The 23700-nt window shown below is 44.4% G+C and overlaps 1 protein-coding gene across 3 annotated transcripts in view; it reads left to right on the top strand.

Annotated features, from left to right (window-relative positions):
* The first annotated feature begins 3372 nt into the window (after positions 1-3372).
* The window catches only part of SMAD9 (SMAD family member 9), a 33835-nt gene continuing 13507 nt past the window's right edge, over positions 3373-23700 (top strand). The window contains exons 1-2 of one of the 3 annotated variants that reach the window (XM_081860521.1): positions 3373-3499; positions 22704-23303. In XM_081860521.1, the coding sequence (XP_081716647.1) occupies positions 22892-23303 (412 nt within the window). In that variant the 5' untranslated portion in view covers positions 3373-3499; positions 22704-22891. Of the gene's footprint in view, positions 3500-3524; positions 3638-22703; positions 23304-23700 lie in introns of those variants that run through there. The other 2 variants (XM_081860523.1, XM_081860522.1) reach the window with 2 other exon arrangements.

Below are 23700 nucleotides of genomic sequence, written 5' to 3'. Positions count from 1 at the left end.
TGTGTACATTTGAGAGAACAGCTGCATGCTGTGAGTGAAACCCAGTGCTTTAATGTTACCTAGTTTCATTGGATTCAGTGTGGTGTAGTGGTTAAGAGCAGTAGTCTCGTAATCGGGGGAACCAGGTTCGCGTCTCCGCTCCTCCACATGTAGCTGCTGGGTGACCTTGGGCCAGTCACACTTCTTTGAAGTCTTTCAGCCCCACTCACCTCACAGAGTGTTTGTTGTGGGGGAGAAAGGGAAAGGAGAATGTTAGCCGCTTTGAGACTCCTTAAAGGGAGTGAAAGGCGGGATATCAAATCCAAACTCTTCTTCTTCTTCTTCAACCTAGCTCAGGGACTTTAAATACAAGATGTACAAATATAGTATTGTACAGCTTTCATTTCATTTATTTTCATGGTGTTCGAGGAGGAAGAGTGCCCGGTAAAGTCTGCCCATTGGTTTTATTTTCCCAAAGTAGGGTGGACTTCTGAGTCACAAGGCGTTGGGTGTGTGATGGAAGATTTAGAAGTCAGGGGAGGAGTCAAAGTTGGTCTCTTATGACTCTTGGCAGAAATGAGCAAATGTACCAGTACTCTTGCATAATATTGCTTTTAATAAACAGACACCTCATTGCTGCGAAGGGTTTCCTGTGAGATGTGTTATGATGTGGATTAGCCTTCCAGGGCAAATGACATGGCTTGCAACATTTGAAAAGCAGAGATTATTCATTTAACCAGAGGTTGCCAATCTTTTGGCATTGGTGAACATATTTGCAAAGGGGAGAAACTGTTGTGGTCACCACAAGCAAAGTGCAAACCAAGCACACACCGCAAAATATTATATTGGCTACAACAGAATGCTTATTTTATGCCTACTTTCAGAAGTGGAAAGGCGGAACTGGGAGAACACACTGCAGACATCAGGGAAGGCATCTCCAGGTAAATGCATGGCCATAGATGCCACATTGATGTTCCCGCATTGAACAATATACTCTAGGGTACAATCTGGTATTTGACAGGACCTAGACTTGGTGACCTAGTTAGACTCTATTGTATCTTCTTCCTCCACAATATGCCCAGAATCCATGTCATAGCTGTCAACGTTTCCTTTTTTTAAGGGAAACTCCCTTATTCCGAATAGGATTCCTTGCAAAAAAGGGGAAAAGTTGACAGCTATGATCCATGTAGTGATCTGAATAATACGTCTGGAAAAAAAGAGAAAACTCTATCAAGCTGTCCACCTATCCACATCTACTTTCCTCTAACAATAATGCTGAGAAAATGACCTGCATATATTGTTGACCAGAGAGCAAATAAAACTGTCTATAATCTGGCAAATGTCATGAATGTGCAACAGGCAGCAAGATGGCCACTTCTTTGGATTAAATTAAGAGTGGTTGTGTAGGCCACATTCCCACAAGTTAATTCATCAGGGACCACATACTAGCAATGGGTGGGTACAGAGCCATAAGTGAGCAGGGCGAAAACCAGAAGTGATTGTGGCTACTGTTACCCCTTTTAATTTATATGTCATGGGCCCTGAGGGCTGGGGTTGGCTGTGCAAGGAAAGAGGAGTTGCCAACACAGATGAACCCGGGAAGGGATCCAGTGGTCTGAGAAAGTCTCCTGTTCTGATCCTTAGTCTGGGCAAGCAACCTAACACTTCTCCAGGAAGGCTGAACCAGTTGTGTCTGTTCATGCCTGCACTGGCATCTCTGTGACCTGAGTGATGGAGGAGGCATTACTGCCCTCTCAGAGGAAGATGGGACAGGCAAGGTAACAGGCTCCCCTGGAGGGGCAGGAGTAGACATGATTTCTGACAACGGTGGAGGTGGTGGCATGATAGTACCAAATCATGCCCCTCTCGTTAAGTCAGGGTGCCTTGTACCCTAAGGCCACTCAAATTATTTGGGTGCTTGAGGCAGGCAATCCCAAAAGTGTCTCTTCCCATTCCTGGCAGTAAAATATTAAATATTAAAATAGTTTTAAATACATATAAACACTTGTATGTGTGCATAGGTAGGTAGGTAGGTAGATAGATAGATGATAGATAGATAGATAGATAGATAGATAGATGATAGACAGATAGACAGATGATAGATATAGATGATAGATAGATAGATAGATAGATAGATGTCCAGATACTATAGTGTCCAGATCAAGGGAAGTAATAGTACCACTCTTTTCTGCCCATGGACTGCAAGAAGATCAAACCTATCCATTCTTAAGGAAATCAGCCCTGAGTGCTCACTGGAAGGACAGATCCTGAAGCTGAGGCTCCAATACTCTGGTCACCTCATGAGACGAGAAGACTTCCTGGAAAAGACCCTGATGTTGGGAAAGATTGAGGGCACAAGGAGAAGGGGATGACAGAGGACGAAAAGGTTGGACAGTATTCTTGAAGCTACGAACATGAGTTTGACCAAGCTGCGGGAGGCAGTGGAAGACAGGAGTGCCTGGTGTGCTCTGGTCCATGAGGTCACGAAGACTCAGACACGACTAAACAACAACAACCACATAATTCTGCCTTACACAGACCACACTTGGAATACTGCGTCCAGTTATAGGCACCACAATTTAAGAAGGATGTTGACAAGCTGGAACATGGGCATAAGAGGGCAACCAAGATGATCAAGGGTCTGGAAGCCAAGCCTTATGAGGAGGACCAGGGTATGTTTAGCCTAGAAAAGAGGAGACTGAGAGGAGCTATAATAGCCATCTTCAAATATCTCAAAGGCTGTCATATGAAAGATGGAGTGAGCTTGCCCTGGAGAGTAGGACCCAAATGATTGCTTGACAAGAAAGGAGATTCCGACTAAACACCAGGAAAAACGTTCTGACAGTAAGAGCTGTTCAACAGCGGGATGGTCTCCCTCGGAGGTTGCGGACTCTTCTTCCTTGGAGGTTTCTAAGCACAGCTTGGATAGCTACCTGTGTAGATGAGATTCCTGCATTGCAGAGGGTTGGACTAGATACCTCATGGGGTCTCTTCCAACTCTATAATAAATATTTCATAACTTCCAGTCCTTTCAGTTGCCCAATCCCAGTTGCCTGAGATGGCAGCCCCACTCTCTGCCTAATGGTAGAGCCGGGAAGGACTTTAGGGTTAGTGACTGCATGGCACAGGCGGTGGCGGGAGGGGGCCGCCTGGGGAGAGGCAGGGGCCACCCAAACAAAAGTGAAAGCACTCGCTTTGCTCCTCAGGGTCAACCAAGCAGCCAGGAGGACCTGCCTCCTCCCTCCTCGCGCTGCCACCCCTCCCCTCCCCCCCGTCCCTTCTCCCGCCTTCGCGGGCCAGCCAGACTCCGCCAGCAGCCAGCCAGAGAGAGAGAAAGAGAGAGAGAGAAGGGATTCCTGGCCGGGTTCCAGGTCGGCGCACTAATACAAGCTGCGAGGCTCCCGCCTGACTGACGCCGGCGGAGGCTGCCTGCTCGCTCGCTCGCTCGGCTCTCTGCTGCTGCTGCTTTCGCGCTGGCCCCTGCCGCCGCCGGGTTACTGCCGCCGCGTCCCTTTGCATGGTGAGTACTCTTGAGGTGTGTTTTTTTTTTTTCTTTTAAGCGAGAGCAACTCGCTCCAGAGAAGTTAGGGCACCAGCAGCCGCCAGCAGGGAGACGGCGGGCTAGGGAGAAAAGGAGAGGCGTTCGCCCCACGGGCAGGTAAGAAACTTAGGCTTTCCTTTCCCTGCCCTGCCAGAAACACAAAACTGGCTGGAGTTGGCATCTCCACCCGCAGACTTTCTCCCCACCCCCGCCCGGGGTTTTCTTTTTTTTTTAATTATTTCCTTCTCTTTCTTTTTTTGGCTCTTCGTCTGAACTCTGCTCTCCCGACTTTTTGCTGTCTGCAGCCTCCCTCGGATGAGCTGCTGCTTGCAAGCTTTTCATGTTTCTTTTTTGCATTGCACTTCATTTCATTGGAGGCGGGAGCTGCATCCTGCCTAACCTCGGCTCAGCAGAAGGTGCTAAGCCCTGAACTAGCCCCTCGAGGGGACTTGCGATGATGCGTGTATGTGTGTATGCGCGCGCGCGAGAACACACATACAGTACCTCTCATTTGACCATGCTGGATGAGACCCGTCTATCTTGTACCTATAATGAATGCATAAAATACATAGAGAGATTCTTAGGCTGCCATCCGTGCCCGCTTTATTGGGAGTAATCCCCGTGACCTCGGTGGCCCTTACTTCTGAGTAGACATGCCTAGGATTGGCACGCATGGTTAGCCTGCTCTCTCCCGTGGCGGGCTGCAACCCTGCGCGCACCTACTCGAGAGTAAGTCGCGGTGAGCGCAGCGGGAGCCGGTCTGCCGGGCGTCCCCCGGGGTAACCCCCGTTATCAACAGAAGGGCGCGCGAAGCCGTCGCGATCGCTTCGCTCTGGAACTGGAATCACCAACAAAACAGTGTAGTGTAAACTGACCGCGCGGTGACATCGCCCTCGTCTATTATTAACCTGCTGCCACTGCTCCTTGTTGGCATCGTTGTAGAAGCTCACACTCTTTGTGCCAGTAAAGGGAATGTGCTAAGGACGAATCTCTCTCTCTCTCTCTCTCCGCCGGAATAATTCCGTTTTATCTTCCCCTCCCGCTCGCTCCCTCCCTCCCCACTTCGCTACTTTTTTAAGTTTACAACGTGAGGTCCTTGCAGAAGGCAGCGAAAAGGCGGTTTGGGAGGAGAGACTAGAGACAGGAGACAAACTGACGCCGGCATTGTGATGGGAAGGAGGGTCGCCAGGCGAAACGTTTTCACGGCTGGTTAAACGCTATCAAGCCTTCCTCAGTCTCTTGTACTGTATTTTGATTCCTTTCTCTCCTTAGCGAATCAAAAGTGAATCCGGTTCATTTTTTAACTTCTTGCGTGTTTTTAATAATAAAAATAATATTTTAATTTCTTATGTTATGGATACATTTTGTTTAAGAAAATGTATCCGCACAGTCTCATCATCAGAAATAAAGGAGCACTTTAAAGACTACCCACATCATCATCATCATCAAAACAAAAGTGGCTCTTTAAAAATGGAATAGATTTATTGTGCCATAAGCATAATACCTCCAACCTGCTTGGCCCCAGTTTGAGGTTAAGATTTGCAGTATGATCTTATGCATGTCTACTCAGAAGTAAGCTTCACTGGGACTTACTCCCTGGTAGGTGTGTCCCACAGTGCATAGTTAAAACTATGGAACTCACTTCCAAAGGGGACTGACAGCCACCAACCTAGATGGCTTTAAAAGAGAATTGGACAAAGAGAGCACTAGGGAAGATGTCTAGCCATGATGGCTGTGCTCTGCCTACACAGCTGGGAGGCAGTAATGCTGGAAACCACGGTAGGAGAGAGTGGTCTTGTGCTCAAATGCTGTTTGCGGACAGGCATCTGGTTGGCCACTGTGAGAACAGGATGCTGGACTAGATGGGCTTGATCCAGCAGGCTCTTCTTAATGTTCTTACATCGCAGCCTGACAAGGTTACCCACCTAGAATTTGTCGCCATCTAAAGGGATGCGGGTGGTGCTGTGGGTTAAACCACAGAGCCTAGGACTTACCAATCAGAAGGTTGGCGGTTCGAATCCCCGCGACGGGGTGAGCTCCCGTCGCTTGGTCCCTGCTCCTGCCAACCTAGCAGTTCAAAAGCACATCAAAGTGCAAGTAGATAAATAGGTACTGCTCTGACAGGAAGGTAAGCGGCGTTTCCGTGCTCTGCTCTGGTTCACCAGAAACGGCTTAGTCATGCTGGCCACATGACCTGGAAGCTGTACGCCGGCTCCCTCGGCCAATAAAGCGAGATGAGCCCCGCAACCCCAGAGTCGTCCGCGACTGGACCTAATGGTCAGAGGTCCCTTTAACCTTTAAAGGGAATTTTGGGCCAAAGTGTAAAACATAAGTTATTAAAATTAAATGGTCATGTCCAAGCCAAAGCCTTACAAAGAATAAGTCACTGGCAGCCATTGATGGATGAAACCCAAAATTGGTATTGTCCTGAAGTTGGAGAGAAGGTAAATTGCAGGTGCCGTGGTGCTTTTTAAAAAATATCCAACTTTATTCCTGTTACTGATACGTGTGGAAGTGACGAATTTGTAGCTTGTTCCCAGCGCTAAACATTCCATTTCATAGTTAATAACTTCCCCCTTTCTACGAATAGAGAAGTAATACATGCATAATCAAATGCTCATATTCTAAAGGGCAAAATCATATTCTAAGGTGGGGTAGCATGCCCTCAGGGAATGGATTTTCTCATAGTCTGGAAATGATATGCAGGTTTCTTGGAATGTAATCAGGTTTGTGACTGTCCAGGAAGGACACTGTAGATAAGAGAGAGAGATGTCACAGTGAAGCCTGTAAATACATGCTTTTAAAAGGCAGTCTTTGGGGATAAGCAGCTATTGTCTTCTGCAATGCAATCTAAAGGTACTGCAGTAAGATTATTTTAAGAGCAGTATATCCCAGAGCAATGGGTAGAACAATGGTCACCATTCAGATTATCTTTATAGTCCACCCACGCAGAGCTCTTCTTTCTGATTTGATAATTGCCTCAGCTGCTGCCAAAGCTGCTGCTGTTGGGCTGATTTGTGTTTGACCTTTAAAATGAACATGCCTTCAACTGAATGTCTTAGTATGTTGTGTCTTCTTACACTGCAATCCTGCACACGGCTCCCTGAGAATGAGCCCCACTGAAAACAATGGGACTAATTCTGAGAATGCGGATATAGCATTGTTCTGTTCCATAAGTTATACGAGAGAACATTGGGTTAATTGGCTGCGGAAAATACACTTAATTTCAAATACTAGAGATAAGGTTCAGATATACTTTTTGTCATTGTTGGGTACTAATCCGTGCTCTTGAACAGCTCACATTAATTTTAATGGAGCCCATGTGGAAAACAGTTCACTGTAGATTCCCAGTGGATTGTTCCCAATTTCATATCCTTCCGATGTCGTTGGACTACTCCCATCAGTCTCAACCAGCCTCTGAGTCCAGCAAAATCTGGACGTCACCACACTGGTCACTCCTCTAATGGACTTCCTTGTATTGCTACATGGGGTTCAAAGCGGCCTGCAAATTATCCCAGCCTCTTGAATTACTGAACAATTAACAGGGAATCTAATCATATTTTATTTTGGGACACAGACTACGTTGGTCCGTACTGACAGTTCTGCAGTGTGGGCCATAGATTGTTCATTGGTAACACTGGTAATCTTCTCCCTTTTTTAAGGCAAAATGGGGATGTGAGCTTTAAAGATGCAATATTTACAGACCTTTGCCTTGAGCTGGGACAATGTAATGCTGAGAAAAGCTGTGGAAACATACTGCGAACTTGCGGTTCATGACTAAGTTGTGTGGTGAGGACCACACTGTGGTTAGTTCTCTTATTATGTGATGTTTCAGCTTCAGGGAAGGCAGGAGAAGGATGCACATACTCTGCTGATGACTCAACTGAATGGAGCTTTTCCAAGCTCTGTATCGCTGGCAGGATGATTTCTTATTACATGCATCTGCTCTGGTCCTGGTCTTTCTCGCACCTCCCCAAAAGTGGAGGTGTGTTCCTTGGGTGAAGGAACTCCACTTGGGCACACCTGGGAGTTAGGTGTTAAGCGAAATCTGAGTTGGGAGTAAACATGATGATAAGCAGAGGAGAGGGAAGGTAGACTTGCAGTTCCTGTTTCACGTTTGCCTACCTAATTCAAAATACATTGTGCATTTCCCTGCAGCAGGAATATGTCCTTACTTTACTAGGAAAGAGATACAAGATAAAGAAATGAAGCGAAGGTGAAGTGCAGTTGTTCAGGCTCCCACTCTTCCACTGCCCCTTTTTAGTTGTGTCTGAAATAATTCTCAGTTTGTACCAAACTTATTTATTACATTGAAAAAAACCTGCCATTCTAGGTGCTCAAAGCAGCATGTATCTTATCATCATTTTGTCCTGGTAAGTTAGGTCCATGATTGCCCAATGAGCTTCATGGCTGTATAGAGACTTGAACCTGGGGCTCCACAACTCTAGTCCAACACACAGTCATGACTTATGCCCCTCTGGCTGCCAGGACTTGGCTGTGCTCCTTGCAGAAGTCTTCACTTTCATTTTAGAAGCCTGAACCCTTGGAGAGATATAAAAATGCCACTGTCCCCAGAGATTCAGTGTCTCCCAGTGCCTTAACTATTAACCACACACTGCTTTTATGTCCAAATATAATGCATGACTGAAACAAGTTTGCCAAGGCTCAGGAAGGACAATTTAATAACAAAATAAAGTACAGTTTCCTTCTTGTTTGCTAGTGGAGAGGGGGCTGAGATGTTTCTTTCCTTATCTGTATCTCGAAGGTAGCCCAACCTCTTTCCTTTTGTTCCTAAAATTAATGATTCCTTGCTATCTCTTGGAAAGCCCCCTTTGCTAAATCAGTTCAGGCAGACCATCTCCTCCTCAAATACATCTTGGCCCTTGGCTGGAAGGGAGCTAGACACTGCTATCAGTCCTTCATTTGCACCTTGATTGCTATCTGGGGTTAGTATCCAGTCACTGTGAGCTCCATGAGAAGTGGATGTGTGATAGAAGAGATGAAAGGAGGAGGGTGTGCTTAGGTTTGTTGCTCCGGCCTGATCAAATCATGCTTTGGAGGAAGAGGATTGTGGCATCTGAATATAGTCTGATTCAGGCACAACTCTAAAGTATGGTTCAGTGTTGCATGCATGCACCCTGGGATTCTGGCCTCTCCTCCCAGCTTCTGGAGTGGTTGCAGTGATCAGAAGCTTTGCTTCCATTTCAGTCATTGACAGCTTGTTGCTGCCTGTAAACCTGAAGCTGTGCTTAATCTTATGCATTGCTATTATTTATTTGTCACTTATACATACAGTGGTACCTTGGTTTACGAACTTAATCCGTTCCGGAAGTCCGTTGTTAAACCAAAATGTTCTTAAACCAAGACATGCTTTCCCACAGCAGCGGGGGACTCAATTTACAAATGGAACACACTCAACAGGAAGCGAAACATGTTCTGCTTCCAAGGCAAAGTTCACAAACCAAAAAAACCTACTTCTGGGTTTGCAGCGTTCTTAATCCAAGTTGTTCATAAACTAAGCTGCTCTTAAACCAAGGTACCACTGTACAATGTCTCAAAATGACTATGGTGTAGGGCAGAGGTTGTCAACCTGGTGCCCTTCAGATGTTGCGGACTACAATTCACAGCCAGCATGGGCAATAATAGTCGGGGATTACAGGAGTTGTAGTTCACAAGCTTTTGGGGAGTGCTGTGTTGTTGGCTAACTGGTTTAGGGAAACAAGCCAACTTCATAAACCATGGCTTGAGGATAGCCTCTTTTAATAAAGCACCCTAAAGACTAGCAACATTTTGTCTGGGTTCAGGCATAATTATAAACAGCTGTTAGTTAAAAACAGAGGTGAAGGTTTCCTTTCTCCTCCTCATTGCCCACTAAACTCTGGCAGCATCAATCACCTGTTTTTCCACCTCTCTTGATGGGGAGCTTTAATTCAGCCTCCGCACCCAAGCAGATTGCCAACGCAGGTGGATGTGACAGCACAGGCACCTGTCCAGCAGGGAGGGGAAGTTTGTTGTGTATACCAATCCTGATTTGGAAACATCTTTCCATGTCACTCTTTGTCATTTATTCTGATGGCCCTTACATAAGGATAACCCGGTTCTCCATTCAGAAAACAGGAAGCCCTAATACTGAGATATAGGAGTAACATTGTACGTTATTCATATTTGCAACCGTGTACTTATATTAGTGCATGGTTCCAGGGTTTTTGAATCCCAGTTAAATAATGCAGAGGGAACCTATGCCCCGCAAGAAGATGTTGCTTATATTAATTACATTTGAGATAGAATGACAGGAAGATGAATCATAGAATCATAGAATCGTAGAGTTGGAAGAGACCACAAGGGCCATCGAGTCCAACCCCCTGCCAAGCAGGAAACACCATCAGAGCACTCCTGACATATGGTTGTCAAGCCTCTGCTTAAAGACCTCCAAAGAAGGAGACTCCACCACACTCCTTGGCAGCAAATTCCACTGTCGAACAGCTCTTACTGTCAGGAAGTTCTTCCTAATGTTTAGGTGGAATCTTTTTTCTTGTAGTTTGGAACTTTGCTCCGTGTCCGCTTCTCTGGAGCAGCAGAAAACAACCTTTCTCCCTCCTCTATGTGACATCCTTTTATATATTTGAACATAGCTATCATATCCCCCCTTAACCTCCTCTTCTCCAGGCTAAACATGCCCAGCTCCCTTAGCCGTTCTTCATAAGGCATCGTTTCCAGGCCTTTGACCATTTTGGTTGCCCTCCTCTGGACACGTTCCAGTTTGTCTGTGTCCTTCTTGAACTGTGGTGCCCAGAACTGGACACAGTACTCCAGGTGAGGTCTGACTCTGACCAGAGCAGAATACAGTGGCACTATTACTTCCCTTGATCTAGATGCAATACTCCTACTGATGCAGCCCAGAATTGCATTGGCTTTTTTAGCTGCCGCGTCACACTGTTGGCTCATGTCAAGTTTGTGGTCAACCAAGACTCCTAGATCCTTTTCACATGTACTGCTCTCAAGCCAGGTGTCACCCATCTTGTATTTGTGCCTCTCATTTTTTTTGCCCAAGTGCAATACTTTACATTTCTCCCTATTAAAATTCATCTTGTTTGTTTTGGCCCAGTTCTCTAATCTGTCAAGGTCGTTTTGAAGTGTGATCCTGTCCTCTGGGGTGTTAGCCACCCCTCCCAGTTTGGTGTCATCTGCAAATTTGATCAGGATGCCCTTGAGTCCATCATCCAAGTCGTTGATAAAGATGTTGAATAAGACCGGGCCCAAGACAAGAACCCTGTGGCACCCCACTAGTCACTCTTCTCCAGGATGAAGAGGAACCATTGATGAGCACCCTTTGGGTTCGGTCAGTCAGCCAGTTACAAATCCACTGAGTGGTAGCATAGTCAAGTCCGCATTTTACAAGAATATCATGGGGCACCTTGTCAAATGCCTTGTTGAAATCAAGGTAGGCTACATCCACTGCGTTCCCTTCATCTACCAGGCTTGTAATTCTGTCAAAAAACGAGATCAGGTTAGTCTGACATGACTTATTTTTCAGAAATCCACGCTGACTATTGGTGATCACAGTATTCCTTTCTAGGTGCTCACAGACTGTTTGCTTAATGATCTGCTCCAGAATCTTCCCTGGTATTGATGTCAGACTGACTGGGCGGTAATTATTTGGGTCCTCTCTTTTCCCCTTTTTGAAAATAGGGACAACATTTGCCCTCCTCCAGTCTGCCGGGACTTTGCCTGTTCTCCAGGAATTCTCAAAGATGACTGCCAGTGGTTCTGAGATCACATCTGCCAGTTCTTTTGATACTCTTGGATGCAGTTCATCTGGCCCTGGAGACTTGAATACATCTAAACTAGCCAAGTATTCTTGTACTATCTCCTTAGTTATTCTGGGCTGTGTTTCCTCTGCTGAATCATTTGCTCCAAATTCTTCAGGTCGGGCATTGTTTTATTTATCGGAGAAGACTGAGGCAAAGAAGGCATTAAGGAGCTCAGCCCTTTCTGTGTCCCCTGTTTGTATTTCACCATCTTCTCCTCTGAGTGACCCCACTGTTTCTTTGTTCTTCCTTTTGCTACGAACATACCCATAAAAGCCTTTTTTGTTGCTTTTAACCTCTCTAGCAAGCCTGAGTTCATTCTGTGCTTTAGCTTTTCTGACTTTGTGTCTACACGTGCTGGCTATTTGTTTGAATTCCTCTTTGGTGGTTTCCCCCCTTTTCCATTTTTTGTACACATCCTTTTTTAATGTTAACTCAGTTAAAAGTTCTTTAGATAGCCACCCTGGCTTCTTTAGGCACCTTCCATGTTTCCGTCTCATTGGTATTGCCTGAAGTTGTGCTTTTACTATCTCCCTCTTAACAAACTCCCAGCCATCATGAACTCCCTTTCCTTTTAGTATTACTGTCCATGGGATCTCACCCAGCACTTCCCTAAGTTTTATGAAGTCGGCTTTCTTAAAGTCAAGAAATTGAGTCCTAGTATGCTTGGCTGCTCCTTTCTGCTGTATAGTAAACTTCAGAAGAGCATGATCACTCGCGCCTAATGATCCTTCCACTTCTACCCCACTAACCAGGTCATCCACATTGGTTAGGACCAGATATAAAATGGCTGTTCCTCTTGTTGCTTCTCCCACTTTCTGGACAACGAAGTTGTCTGCAAGGCCAGTGAGGAATCTGTTTGACCTTATGCTCTTGGCCGAGTTTGACATCCAGCAAATATCCGGGTAATTGAAGTCCCCCATTACTACTATCTCCCTTCCTTTTGCATGCTTGGCCATCTGTTCCAGGAAGGCATCATCTATGTCCTCCGTTTGGCTTGGGGATCTATAGTAAACTCCCACAATGAGGTCCCTGTTATTCTTCTCTCCCTTAATTTTGACCCAAATGCTCTCACTTTGGCTTTGAGGTTCTAAATCTTGGATCTCTTCACAGGTATACACATCCCTGACATATAACGCCACTCCTCCTCCTTTCTTGTCTGGTCTGTTTCTCTGAAATAGATTGTATCCCTCCATTATTACATTCCAGTCGTGGGACTTAGCCCACCAGGTTTCAGTGATGCCTATTATGTCATATTTAGTTTGCTGTACCAAGAGCTCAAGCTCATCTTGCTTTGCGCATTAGTGTACAGACATTGAAGTCCATTAATCATTCCCCCGTGTCTCTTATTTAAGGATTTTTTCCTCCCACCACTAGGTCTGCGTGCTGTTTGCTCCATTTGGTCTATGACATTTGGATGATCATCTTCATCAATTGATAGACTCCTACCTTCAGGAGCACTGTCTCCCTCCCCCACATTAGTCAGTTTAAAGCCCTCCTGATGAGGTTTCTGAGATTTTTGGCAAAAACATTCCTCCCAACCGTTGTGAGGTGCAGCCCATCGCTTGCCTGAAGTCCATCTTCAAGAAACTGCAGTCCGTGATCTAAGAATCCAAACCGTTGCTGTTTACACCATTTGCGAAGCCAACTGTTCACTTCCACTATTTTTCCCTCTCTCCCTGGGCCACGTCATTCAACTGGGAGGACAGATGAGATGACAATTTGTGCATTTAATTGCTTCAATTTCCTGCCCAGAGCCTCATAGTCTCTTTTGATCTTCTGGAGGCTATTGCTATATGAAATAGAATTAATTGTTTTAGTGTAAGTTGGGGAGCTTCTTCCCCCCCTCCTTTTTAGATACCATCCAGCTACATGATAATAAGCAACAATGTGTTGGAATAAATAGTTATATTGAGCAACAGAAATAGCATTTGTGTTTCAGACCTTTCACTTGGTTTGTGCATTGATTAGGGTTAGAGTTAAGTAAAAAAGCAACAGCAGCTATAGAGTGAGGACTGCAATGAAAAGGAAAAAGAGTAGACAGGTGTCTTAACTATTTAGGACAGCCTTTCTCAAACTTGGATCTCCAAATGTTGTTGGACTACAACTCCCATCATCCCTAGCTACCAGGACCAGTGGTCAGGGCTGATGGGAATTGTAGTCCAATAAACAGCTGGGGACCCAAGTTTGAGAAAGGCTGACTTAGAACATATCACAGGCCAGATGTTCAAGAAAAGGAGGGCAGGAAGGTGTTAATAGGCGTTCTAGTCCAAAACATTGGTGGTCATCTGGTTGGTGAAAATTTTATTGAAGGGTTATGGGTTTGTTCTCTCATGCCAAAAACTCATTGTCCTCTCATTTTGATATGAAAACAATTGTTGATGTTAATGTAGGCAAATACTAGATTCCGTATGGTATTTTGCATTGAGCTATCAAGGTGGTTCTTTGCATTCCTGTTATTTTTAGCTTTCCCTCCAGCTCATTCTGAGTATGTATTCTATACTACTTTGATGGAGGAGACCTACAGACAACAACATTGTATTTAGAAACGGATGCATTATGTAGGTGTCACAGGAGACTTTGAGCCCCATCTCTCATTGGTTCATACCTCACAGTAAGCCATAGTTTCAAACTGTGGTTTACTGTGAAGAAGTAAAAATGTGCCTGCGGTTGCATGCTGCTCAGTTCTGGTGGGTAAGCTTGAGTTTGTTTGGAATTATAGCATACCATTACATTGAGAATGGCATGTTGAAATGCTCAGGACTTGCACAAAATCACATCATAGCACTTAAAAAAACCCAAAACTTATCTGTGGATTGTTCCAAATACATTTGTGCTGCTAGGCTTGACAGAGAAACCTTAGCAATTTTTACTAAAGTCACTTTATTGCCTGTCATATATTTCCCCCTCTTCTTTTAAATATTCAGTTGTCAAGACATCACCAATATTCATTTTTTAATGCCTCTTTGTAAAGAACTTTGTTTGAATCTGGTCTGTAGCTGCTTTTGAAATTTGTCATTTGCAATTTTGACCACTTGCACTTATTGCAAAGTACATTAGTAGCCCAGAACTAAACATCTGAGCAGGCAGAACCTTATCTTGGGAAAAGGGAAGGAAATAACTGTTGCGTACAGCTTCTTTTCAGACGCGAAGATCTGCAACACTTTTGTTTAGCTATAAATTATGCACAGGACATTATTTTCCTGCTGGATTTCATAGTGTCTGTCGTCTCCCAGCTGAAAGCCTCATGGTCCTTAACTGGAAACGACATGCTATGCATCATTTTAAGCTGCACAGGTGGGCCTTGCCAGTGAACATGAGAGCTACCTGAAACATACACGGCCTCTCCCTCAAAAATGCTGCCATTTCAATGGCACAGTGACCCTGTTGCTGCCCGGTGGACAGATATTGCTTACAAAAACATGCGGAGTGATGTCTTTTGCTGTGATCATCCTCATCTTGTGTGATATTAAGGTGACACATTACGGCTGGTCTGATGCAATGCAGTACTGGCTAGAAATAAATAATTCCTATTTCTCTGTGTCGTATATTGTGGGCAGAAGGCAGCATTTTTCAGTAGTTCCATTTGCACTGGATAATTTCTCTCTGTGTTGCAGAAGACCCAATAGCTGCCAAGGTCCAGAAAGGCACGGAGTAGTTCCATCTTACTGTGGCCTCACATTGCATATATACACCAACTTTACTTAATGATATGCGGCACAATCCTTTTCAACTTAAAACCCCCCCACAAAACTTGCTTGGTCTAGTCTTCCCTGCAGCTGCTTCTAGATTCTATTGAAGTCACTTATGTTTCTACATATAAGACTGGAAGATTGCACCTAAGGCCTTAGCCAACTTCATAGACTTAACAGGAATTTTGAGATTTGGACATCACTTAGGATTCTTTCTGCTCCTCTGTTATTAGGATTAGTGGACTGGTTGTGTGGAAGGCATGGAGGCCAACAGAAGGTGGCGCCAGAGCCAATTGTAAGCAAAGCCAAATAATTCTTGTTCTGTCCCCCTTCCTGCTGAGATGACGATGATTATTTATTTATTTATTTATTTATTTATATCCCCAGCCGAAGCCGTGCTCAGAGCAGCTAACAACAGTAAAATACAGCATTCTAAAATCAATTCATTATAAAATCAGTTCAAATCAAATTGATGGCAACCATTGGGCTAGAGTTTTGTGAAGAATTACCAAAGGAGGGGGTCAGGCTGTGCCCTGGCCCAAGGCTTGGTGGAACAGCTCTGTCCTGCAGGCCCTGCGGAAAGATGTCAAGTCCTGCAGGGCCCTAGTCTCTTGTGACAGAGCGTTCCCCAGATTGGAGCCGCAGCCAAAAAAGCCCTGGCTCTGGTTGAGGCCAGACTAACCTCTCTGTGGTCCGGGACCTCCAAGGTGTTTTTGTTTGAAGACCGTAAGGTCCTCCGTGGGACATACCAGGAGAGGCGGTGCCGTAGGTACAAGAGTTCTACAAGAGCTGCACTGAGGTTAAGGAGGAGGGAGCAGATAGACAGGGTTAGAAAGAAAGGAAGCAGGCTGGGGGTTAGCAGAGGGAGGAATGAGGTTGGTGGGGCAGTGCTTCATGTGTTCTAATGGAGTAGCCTCTCCAGTTTAGAAACCTTGCTCCAGGGACTGTCTTCAGAACTTCTGTTGCTGGTCTCTATGTGACTTCAGGTGTAGTCTGTCCAGCTCATCCTCTTCTCTTGACCCTCTGACACCTGCCTACTCAGCACTCTTATCTTCCTGTCCCTTCACTTTCTTTAGAGCTTACAGTGTGGGTAGACTCCAGCTCCCTTCAGCCCCAGCCAGTGGGACCAGCGGTCAGGGATGATGGGACATGGAGTCCCAACAGTAAGTGAGAGTCACAGGCTCCCCATTCCTGGCTTAAATTGCCTCTTTCTCGAGCTGTGCAACCTGAAACAACCATTTCTCCTATTATTTTACAAATTTATAAATAGATGTATGTAAGGAGAGCTGTTTCAAGAGGTAGAAGTTGCCAGAAAGACTGCCAGTTTTGCTTGGCCCAAAGGAGAATCTCCGCATGCTCTGGACTGTGTCAAATCACTTGTTTTCTAGCAGTTCAAGCAGACAAGAATTGTTGTTGGGAGAAAAACAGCGTGACAATCACAGACTGTGAGAAGGATGCCAACTAAAACATGCTCAAATAGCTGTTAACAAAAATATTTGTGGGCACCACAATGCTATGTTCTGAAAATACCTCTGCAGATGTAAAAACCAAAATATTATAGGAATACTGTTTTGTGTGAGTAAACACTCACTAGCCTTGCTGTGGCTTGATCTTTTGCAGTTACTATTGATGGATCACTAAGATGATTATCAGCTACCCCAAGAATGAGGAACTGAGGGCACACCAATGTTTTTAGATGAAGGTGTGGGGCTTGTTCTCTGCCTGAGAATGTTTGTGCCACGAGATCTAAAAGATTAGTCAGAATTTGGCAAGAGGGAGAAAAAGTAGGTGTAAGTTTTTGGTGCTGTCTCATAGAAGCAGTCGTGCAGGGCTGTAGGGGTGCTTTCTGTTTGGGTTTAGAGACTGTTTTGGGATAGGCACTACTGTCCAGTTTGTCTGCTTGTAATTATAATTGCAAACTCTTTGTGTTGTGAAACCAGTGGTTTACCTGTGGAGTTTTGTTGTGCCCCTGAGAAAGGTGGTTGCACAATGTCAGCATTTACAACAAAGAAAATGTGTGATGGAACCATGCAGGGTGGATAGGGAGTCATTAGGTATTATGCTGGGTAGCAAAGTGTACAAGGATGATGAATGCATTGCCAATGCTCGCCCCCCCCCCCCATTCTCCCTTCCCATCCCTTTTCCTTTTGTGTCATGTATTTCAGGTTGTAAGCCTGAGAACAGGAGGTGACTTATTACTGATATGTGTAAGCTCCTCCAGGAGCTGTTTAGTTGTTTTTTGGCTGAAGAGTGGAGTGAAAATGCTTTAAATAAATACACAAGTGTATAAGTGGTGTACTTGTTGGAGAGAGAGAGAGAGAGAGAGAGAGAGAGAGAGAGTGTAGATTTTGAAACTTTGATTTTTATTTTTTTAAAAAAGGCACAGGGTGTTCTCTTCTTTATGGGTGAGCGAATGGGTAATTTACAGGGCTAGTAACATTTTATTTTTTCCATTCTATCTGTATGGCAGTACAACAAGTGAGACTTTTAATACCAAGATAGAAAAAGGCTGCTGGATGATGTCACTGGTCTCAATGTCACCGAAAGTGCCAAATCAATCCACAGACTCGAGAGAGGCCTGTCTAGACAGATATATATGGGTAGATAATAAGAAAAAAGCCCACTGTTTCAGTTCTACTGCTAGAATCTAATGGACTGCAATTTTGTTCAGCTCAAGAACTACAAAGATACTAGTCCCAGCCCATTATTCTATACCGCTGTGAGTTTAGTGAGGGGTAGTCAGTGTGTTGCCTGAGTCCCTTCTAATTCGTGAGTCTTGGATCCAGCATGGTTAAAAATCAAATGGAGGATTCCATGCTTCTGTGTGTGAGTTAATAGTCCTAAGGACCATCTTAGTATGACAAAATAAGTAGCACTGTGCCAGAGAGCAAATAGCAAATAGGTGGACCCCTCCCTCACCTGACTGGTAGTGAGGAAAACAAAAGCCAGAGTGTTTGTGAGTTGGGCAAGAAGCAGGCAGCAACCAGAGAGGCAGACCCATCCTTGATTTCTCCTTTATTCCAAGGCTGTGAATACAGTGGTACCTCTAGTGACGAACTTAATTCGTTCCGGAGGTCCGTTTTTAACCTGAAACTGTTCTTAACTAGAGGCATGCTTTCGCTAATGGGGCCTCTTGCTGCCGCTGTGCTGCCGGCACACGACTTCCGTTCTCATCCTGGGGCAAAGTTCTCAACTCGAGGTAACTCTTCCAAGTTAGCGGAGTTTGTAACCTGAAGTGTTTGTAATCTGAGGCCTTTGTAACTCGAGGTACCACTGTATGGGAGAAGCAAGAACTTTTGGGATGTAAATGCTGTGAGCCCCTCTATCGTAGGCTCAGGTTGTACATATGTGTAAATAAACCATATAGACACCACAGTCTGCACTGTCTCTCATTCCAAGGAAACTGAACCCTGGATAAGCTCCTGGAGCCTCTAACAATACTATTCTATTCAGTGCCTTTTTGGTGCAGCATTTATGTCACTGGACAGATGCACCGCACTGGAATCCAACATAGTTTTCTCAGTCTGTATGGCCTGCTTCCTGAAAGTTGTGCAACGTTGTCCCAATGCACCAAGGCAGTCCAGAGGAAAAAATGTTTGAGAACCACTACCTTCAAGGACATGACTTCACAACTATGAACCTCAAGATTTGTTTTGCATTGTACAACTCGTATGCACCATACGAGTTCCTGCAGATTGCAGGGTCGTGTCACCTCAGTTAAGTTCAAAGGAACGGCAAGGCAAAACTGTTTGTTCTTCCAGGGACTTACATCATCTGTGTGAGAAAATAATCTCTGAAAGCACGTCAGTATCGAGTACTGCTCAAACTATCTAATATCTTGTTGCTGTCATTTATTTCCCAGTGGTGCTATCATGCAGATGGTGTATCTTGCTCCTTCTTGCTGACTCACTGTGGCGCACCATATCCTAAACTATGATAAGGGCCACTTGGCTAAGTCCCGCCCCCCCCCAAGGTGTGGAGGATCAGTGTTGGTGACTGCCCTTGGTGGCCTTCAGTGTAATTCCAGCCCTGAAATTATGCATTATGTTTGATGCGTATATGTCTTTGCATCAGCCAAGCAGAAAGGAGGGCTAGGCCTTTTAAAACGGAGCACCAAATCCAGAGGAATGCTTAGGCTAGGCTGCTGAGCAACGTTTTGTATTATGCGCTTTAGAAAACCTGATGCTAGAATCTTCCCGAGACTGTGGCTGTACCACAAGCTGTTTCCATTTTTATTATTTATCATCACAGTTTGATCCCAACAGTGATCCTATATGAGGAATCTCATTTTATCCTTGCAGTAACCCTGTGAGGTAAAGATAGGCCCTGAGAGACTTCCCTGAACCTTTCTAGGGAATGTCATAGCCAAGAAGAGATTTATACATGGGATTCTCATATCAAAACAACAATAAACCTCACTGACTCTCTCACTGCCAGTGGCATGGCTTTGAAAAATGTCTATTGATATCACTACTGTCATTTCTGAGAGACTCTTAATTCTGTTCATGCTTAGATGGGCCTGGGATTTTAAAAGTGACCACTGCCGGTTTTTTGTTTTAGGTAATTAGTAAAAATCACTCCCTTTCATTTGCATCAAACAGCAAGCCTGTCTATTTCTAAAATATAATTATTTTTGTATAAATGCCTATGTCCTGGTCTTATCTCCCACCAGCAGTAACAGCATTGCAGAGTCATGCTGATGTCACAGGTAATTTATTTAATCTGACCGAAAGAGATAACAATGTTTATTTAAAGCCTTGCTTAAAATGGGAAGCAGAGGTGGGGGAACCACAAGACAGCACTCCGGAATGTTAGTTTTAAGATCTGGTGATTGCCTGGCTATAAAGTTACATTAACTTAATCAGGAAACAGATAAGAAGTCTAACAGTAAAATGGCAGGCATGTGTTTTGGTTGGACTTGGGTTTCACTGAGGTGAGTGGAATACTCCCAGGTACCTGTGTCTAGTATTGCAGCCTAAGTCTCCCCAGTCCCTCAAGTTCATACAGTTAGACAGACAGATTTGTTACTCTCTTTTTTGCACCATTGGTTTACTCTTTAGCTCTGCCCAGTTAATAGCACAGCGCCTCCTTCTTCCATCACAACATTTTTTGAGTGTGAGTGAGATAAAGAAGTGAGGCTGACGGGTGGACTTCCTATCACCAAATTGTCCTGTCTGAAGTGTTAAGATGTGTGACTTAAATATCCACTAAAGAACTGCCTCCTCCCAAACCATCCTTCCCACTCCTGAAGGCAGGTGTGGAGAACCTTTGGCCCTCCAGATGTTGCCCTAGCTGGCATAGCCTATGTTCTGCCTCCTGGTCAAAACTGTTTTGAAAGAAAGGAATCAAGACAAGCTTTTAATTTGCTTGGTTAGGTTTTTAATAGCCTGAAGCTCAACTTGGTTTTTAATTGGTTCCAGTTGGCCTTTTGATGCTGCTTAATTTGTTTTTTATGAAACATTGTTTTGCTTTCAAATGATATAATCTTCCCTGAGCGCTGTAATTTTTTCTTAAATCTTTTTCAACTGCAGAATGGAAGGATATGCGTTTTCTCAAACAGATAAATAAATAATTGTGTGTGAAGGAATATTTCGGTGGAATGAAGACATGTTCATGTTCCTACAGTGAGAGGAGTAGATTTATACAGGCAAACACAGAAATGCAGACAGATCGCAGCTCCAGGAATTTGGAGTCTTGCTTTCAGAGATGGCACAATAATCTGTGTACTTGTCACACCAAGCTTTGACGGCTGCAATGCTTCAGCTGGTTTGAAATGCAGCCCCCTAAGTCCTCATGGGGCAGTTAGGTGGTTGTATCTTGTGACACCATTGTTGTACCAGCCACATTGGTTCCCACTCTGCTTCCATTCCCAATTTCATGGAATCATTTGCCCAACATGGGGTTCAGACTCACAACCCTGAGATTAAGAGTCTCATGCTCTACCGATTTGAAGTGGTGGCTCTAACATTTTAAAGCCTTTAAACAGCTTGGGGTCCAAGTTACTCAAAGAACCTACTGCACCTGTAACCCTCTTGCGTGCAGATTAAAATCAACAGTGGAATACCTTCTCATTTATCCACCTGCGAGATCAGTGAAACTGGTGGGCGTGAGGAAGAAGCTTTCTCCACAGTAGCCATGTGGCTTTGAAGTAACTGCCAGCTGACCTTTGTAAAGCTTTTGGGCTTTAGGTCTTCGGAAATGGCTTTGGCCCACTTATTTAAACTGGTGTATTGATGACTGGTGCCATCGGGGCAGGACTTTGGATCTGCAGTCCAGGGCCTGCTCAGCAGAATGAGCAGAAGGCCCCCTAAATGCATCAAGGCTGCCCTACCACATTTTGAATTACCATCTAAAGAGGGAGGCCACAATAATGCCATTTAGTCCAGAGTCTAAAATTATCTAAGTCTGCCTGCATTGCTCCCTGTCAAGGGCATGTCACCAGTGTACGTCTACTATTCATACGGAGCAGTACAGATTTTTTATTCTTCTTCTCGATCAAGTGGTCATGTCATCATCTGAGTCTTTTTCTCCCAGCCCGCAGGCATCTTCTTGCCCGTTGTAAATTGGCAAGGCTGATAAAAGTACTAGTGCCTCCATAGGATCTTCCTCCAAAGGCCAGCTACTAAGAATGGCTCGCATTGAAATTAGAAACAGCGCCAAGAACACAAAGTGAAATTTTTAAGACTGAAATGCTCCTTCAGCTTTACCAGTTCCTAAGAGAAATAGTATAGATTCCCTCTAGCTCTTTTTTAACAGTTGTGTCAACAAGTCATCAGAAATCTGTGCTAGTTAACACACAGTTGGGGGAGGGACTCCACCCCCCTTCTTGTCTGAGACCGAATGCCCCACCTTTTGTCAGGGCAATGACTATGATCATGTGTTTTTCTTCCTTGATGGCCCCTCTCAGCCAATCTCCTGAGGAAGCTGGCTTGACTTATCTGTTAGGCCTTGCTAAATCCATTGGTCAAACCAACACATTTACTAAATTCAGAAATTATGGGGAGAACCTGGCACCCAGGAATTTTAGGGGATCCTTGCCCCCTGCTAACCCATAACAATATTATAACTGCTGGGTGTGATGCACATGTAGGTCCAGCAGGACCCAGATTAACACTAATATAACCTTGGAATTACCATTCCACCATAATAAGAACAGTGCCAATTTTTTACATGTTTATTCTCTGTTGCATGTATTGCATCGTAATACTCAGGAGTAGATCTGGAGAGGAGAGGGAGAAGTTCCATTGCAGAAGTGGAAGTCCTTGTGCAAATGAAATGGATTTGTTGGATTCAATCCAGTGGGCTTTTAGATATCTAAAGATGTGGTACTACTAGGTTAGAAACTTCACAGGCAGAACTATAGTGTTTCAAGATTCTTTCTTGGCTTTCCCTTTTTTTGTTTTTATGAGAAAAGACATTAACTATACCCAGTTTATAGTAATTTACATAGCGAGTAAAGTTTATTTTAAAGTGGCTGCAATCCTGTGACTGTTGAATTTTGCTATTGCTGAAGATTCTGGTTGTGATATATAGAAAGATGCTGTCTTTATTTATTTTACTCTAGTGAACAAAAAGCAGAAAAACAAACAGACAAAATTGGTTCTGTTTCAAGGTGAGTTTTTAAAAAGAGAGATAAAAAAGGATCTGTAATATGTCTGACAGAACACTGTTCTTTTATTGCAGAATTGTTTGATATTGGAAGACACTTGCGATGAAATATCTCTAAGAACACCTAGGATATGTGTGGACGAGCCTGATTTTGAAAGCAGCTGTCCTCCCAGTGCCGAAATTTGGGCCTCATTTTTTTTTTAAAGAAAGAGCTACATATCTGGGGTCTCACTTTGCAATCATACGTATTATCTCCGATTCATATGCACTCCAGCACCTCAATCAGTTCTTTGTTCTCCTTCACCAGCCCGGCTGTGAAGAGACTGCTGGGCTGGAAGCAAGGAGATGAAGAGGAGAAGTGGGCGGAAAAGGCTGTTGACTCCTTGGTGAAGAAGCTAAAGAAGAAGAAGGGAGCCATGGAGGAACTGGAGAGGGCGCTCAGCTGCCCCGGGCAGCCCAGCAAGTGTGTGACAATCCCGCGGTCTTTGGATGGGCGGTTGCAAGTGTCTCATCGCAAAGGGCTGCCCCATGTCATCTACTGCAGAGTGTGGCGCTGGCCTGACTTGCAGTCTCACCATGAACTGAAAGCATTGGAATGTTGCGAGTTCCCGTTTGGCTCAAAGCAGAAAGAAGTGTGCATTAATCCTTACCATTATCGGCGTGTGGAGACCCCAGGTAAGCAAGTCATCCCAATAAATTAAAAAAGTACCTATGTTTCAACAGTAATACCATAAACATAAAAACAAAAACAACACATGGAGTGCCTATTATTGGATTGTCGGTTACAAAAAGTAACAGTAAGGTACATACATGATAAAGTTCATTGATTAATCTCCAGAGAGATACATGTGTTTTAACAACTGGGCTGACTTATGGATGTGACCAGTGAACAAAGACCGCTTGCCTAAAAATTTGTCTCTTCACCTGTCCATTAACAACTCTCCTGCGTTGGGTCATGCGTTCCGAAATTGCTTTTCCCTATATGCGTGCATACTGCAATGACAAAGTAACATTTCCCCCTGTTTCCCATTTGGCAGCTATCTTATGGCAGCAGCTAAGAGAAAAGAGATTA

This window comes from Podarcis erhardii (assembly GCF_964252035.2).
Source record: "Podarcis erhardii genome assembly, chromosome: 4".
NCBI classification, from domain to species: domain Eukaryota; kingdom Metazoa; phylum Chordata; class Lepidosauria; order Squamata; family Lacertidae; genus Podarcis; species Podarcis erhardii.
The sequence above is the reverse complement of the archived record's forward strand: the minus strand, read 5'-3'. Positions and strand labels throughout refer to the sequence as shown.